The sequence below is a fragment of the Equus quagga genome, unplaced genomic scaffold, assembly GCF_021613505.1.
Source record: "Equus quagga isolate Etosha38 unplaced genomic scaffold, UCLA_HA_Equagga_1.0 202577_RagTag, whole genome shotgun sequence".
In the NCBI taxonomy this organism is placed as follows: Eukaryota; Metazoa; Chordata; class Mammalia; order Perissodactyla; family Equidae; genus Equus; species Equus quagga.
The window spans coordinates 1-3,066 of NW_025798596.1; the positions used below are offsets into that span (position 1 = coordinate 1).

At 34.8% G+C, this 3,066-nt stretch overlaps 1 protein-coding gene across 1 annotated transcript; it reads left to right on the plus strand.

The window, feature by feature from the left end:
* The first annotated feature begins 1,181 nt into the window (after positions 1–1,181).
* Positions 1,182–2,126, plus strand: LOC124233427 (olfactory receptor 502-like). Its single transcript, XM_046650536.1, has one exon. The coding sequence runs from the start codon at positions 1,182–1,184 to the stop codon at positions 2,124–2,126; it is 945 nt and encodes a 314-aa protein (XP_046506492.1).
* Positions 2,127–3,066: the final 940 nt, after the last annotated feature.

A 3,066-nucleotide genomic window follows, 5' to 3' on the forward strand; every position in this document is an offset into this window, starting at 1 on the left:
AAAGTCAGAAAACTTGGAGGTGAGGGCAACCTGGCCATTCACCAGGTGAACCTGGATATACTTAACTTTTTAGGTTGGAAATTTAATGAGCTGTGTATTATGTTGAAACTAATATTACTTCATTCTGTAATACTTAAATTAGAAAATGTTAATTACATTAGGAAATCATTTGATTTATTTGAATAAATGTACTTTAATTTTGTCCTAGTTATTAATCATATGATGTTTTTGCATAATAATTAGATTGATATTTCAAAGTACTTGACAAAACAATACTTTAATTGTAAATATTAAAAATCTGTAATAAATTTACAATAGGTGACTTCTCTCATAACCTTAATTTTCAACTCCTTCCTATTTCATCTTTGTCCGATCAGGGAAATTGTATTTCTCCATTTGAAAATAGTCTCGTTTTACTGATAGAAATTGTTAACTTGTGGTTAACTAGGCACTTCTTTTATACATAGTTTCAGAAAGTAGAAAGGGTCATTTATTATCCACCCATGTCCAAGAAACTCAACTTCATTGTAAGTATTTTTTAATTTCCTTTATAGCATAGTTACTAAGGGAATGGACTGAATTCAGATTGCCTGGGATTCACGTCTTGATTCCATCACTTGCTATGTAAATTCAGATAAATGATTTACTGTCAAAGTCAGTTTCTTCATGTATAAATAAAATTAAAGTACTTAAGATTATTTCACGGAAATTAAAATAGAACTCTAAATATATAACTCTTCATCCTGTGCCTGTATCATTTAGTAAATATTCAGTAACTGTTAGTTATTTCAAATCTCCATTACATAATCCTATGTTTATATACTTTTAATATATACATACCGCTTCTTTTTGTTATTCTCATAATGCTTATATTTTTTCATCTTTAGTTTTAAAGCCAATTTAAGTACATTTTATAAATATGTAATATAAAGGGAAAATATATTATTCGAAGTAGGTTTTCTAGCTTTTCTTCTAAAAAGAACTTTTGAAATATAGAAGATTCATTACACATAAATATATAAAATCTGGACTCTGAATTTAAAAAGTTTAAAGTTAGCTTTAACAATTTATTTGTTTTAATAATCTCTATGTGTAGTAATGAAAATGAAACGACTAAATTTACAGCTTCTTTAATGTAATGTTTCATCACAGGTGAATTTTGGTATCGACTACGTTGTGTCATGGATGCCCTGGTGGGTAGAAACTACACTGAAATGACAGGGTTCATTTTATTGGGCTTAACTGACGATCCGAAACTTCGAGTCATTCTCTTCATTGTCATCCTGTGTATCTACCTGGTGACTGTATCTGGCAATCTCAGCACAATCATTCTCATCAGAATCTCTTCTCAGCTCCATCATCCTATGTATTTTTTTCTGAGCCACTTGGCTTTGGCTGACATGGGTTTATCATCTTCTGTCACACCCAATATGCTTGTAAACTTCCTGGTGGAGAGAAATACCATCTCCTATTATGGATGTGCCATGCAGCTTGGTTCTGTTGCTTTCTTTGGGGGAACTGAATGCTTCCTTCTGGCTGCTATGGCATATGATCGCTTTATGGCAATCTGCAGCCCGTTACTTTATTCCACCAAAATGTCCACACAAGTTTGTGTTCAGTTACTCATAGTGTCTTACATAGGTGGTTTATTCAATGCTTTTGCTTTTACTGCTGGTGTCTATTCTTTAGTCTTCTGTGGACCAAATGGAGTCAATCATTTTTTCTGTGATTATGCTCCTTTAGTTGAACTCTCATGTTTGGCTATCAGTATTCCTGCAGTTGTCCCCTCATATGTGGCTGGCTCCATCATTGTGGCCACAGTGTTTGTCATAGCTGTTTCCTACATCTGCATCCTCATCACCATCGTGAAGATGCGCTCCACTGAGGGGTGCCACAAGGCCTTCTCCACCTGTGCCTCACACCTCACAGCTGTCACTCTGTACTATGGGACCATCACGTTCATTTATGTGCTGCCCAAGTCTTGCTACACAACTGACCAGAACAAGGTGGTGTCCATATTCTACATGGTAGCGATCCCCATGTTGAACCCCCTCATCTACAGTCTCAGGAACAATGAAATTAAGGGGGCTCTGAAGAAAGAGCTTGCTAGAAAAGTGTTTTGTTAGTGAAACCCATTATTTTGTAGGATTTTATGTGATAATTTGCCATAAATATAATAATAAAAGGAAATTGAATGTCTGTTATCTAAATATGTCATCCATATGTCATTTCATTAGCCAGTGTGCAGCTAAAGGTACGGGGTGGATTTTCTCATATCAAATTGTAAATCAGAGGGCCATAGTGAGTAATATTTAATAAAACAAAATAAAACTTTTAATTAATAACACAAATTGGTTAACATGAAAATACTTAATCTCTAAAATCATTTTAACACTTTATTTATTTATATCTTTTCAAAAGATGTTCTCTGCTGTAAGTTTATGTTATTGTACCTATGAACCTTTAGGACTGTGTCCGTTTTTAATTGCATCTTTTCCTGAAATGAGCATATAGTTATGACTGAGTACATTCTGAAGGGAAATGACCAAACGGAACCAGACAGTAAAATTATTGCAGATATGCTATTTGCAATAAGGTTATCTGCTGGTGATGGGCTTTTTGGACCCACAAATGTTGTCCCGTGTTCCTAGTCTCTGGTTCCAGCCTAGATATAGGAGACCCCTTAAAAGAATAGGATGACTAACCTGTGAATTCTTCTGTTAGGTCAAAACAGGTGACTTGCTTGTGGGAATGAGCAGCGCTCCTGAAATCCTCAGGAGCTGGGTTAACAAACTGTTTGAGAGACTTGTTCATGGTCAGACTCACATCCTGTTAAGGAAGACTGAGGGAACTGGATGATGTTTCCTCTGTGAAGCTTAGTTGACCTCAATATTCTGATGACTACTACGTTTATTTTTCATTTCTCGTCCTTTATTTAGTGTTTTAGACAAAAGTATTTTTGTGTATTGCATCTCAAGCGCAAATTACCTAAACCTAAAGTAATTATCTCCTTCAACTGCCAAGTTGCTTGCCTTCAGTATTCCTTATCCAAGTAAGAGTCACCAT

Coding starts and splice junctions, on each gene's coding strand:
- LOC124233427 (XM_046650536.1), top strand. CDS start 1,182: ATGGATGCCCTGGTGGGTAGAAACTACACTGAAATGACAGGGTTCATT.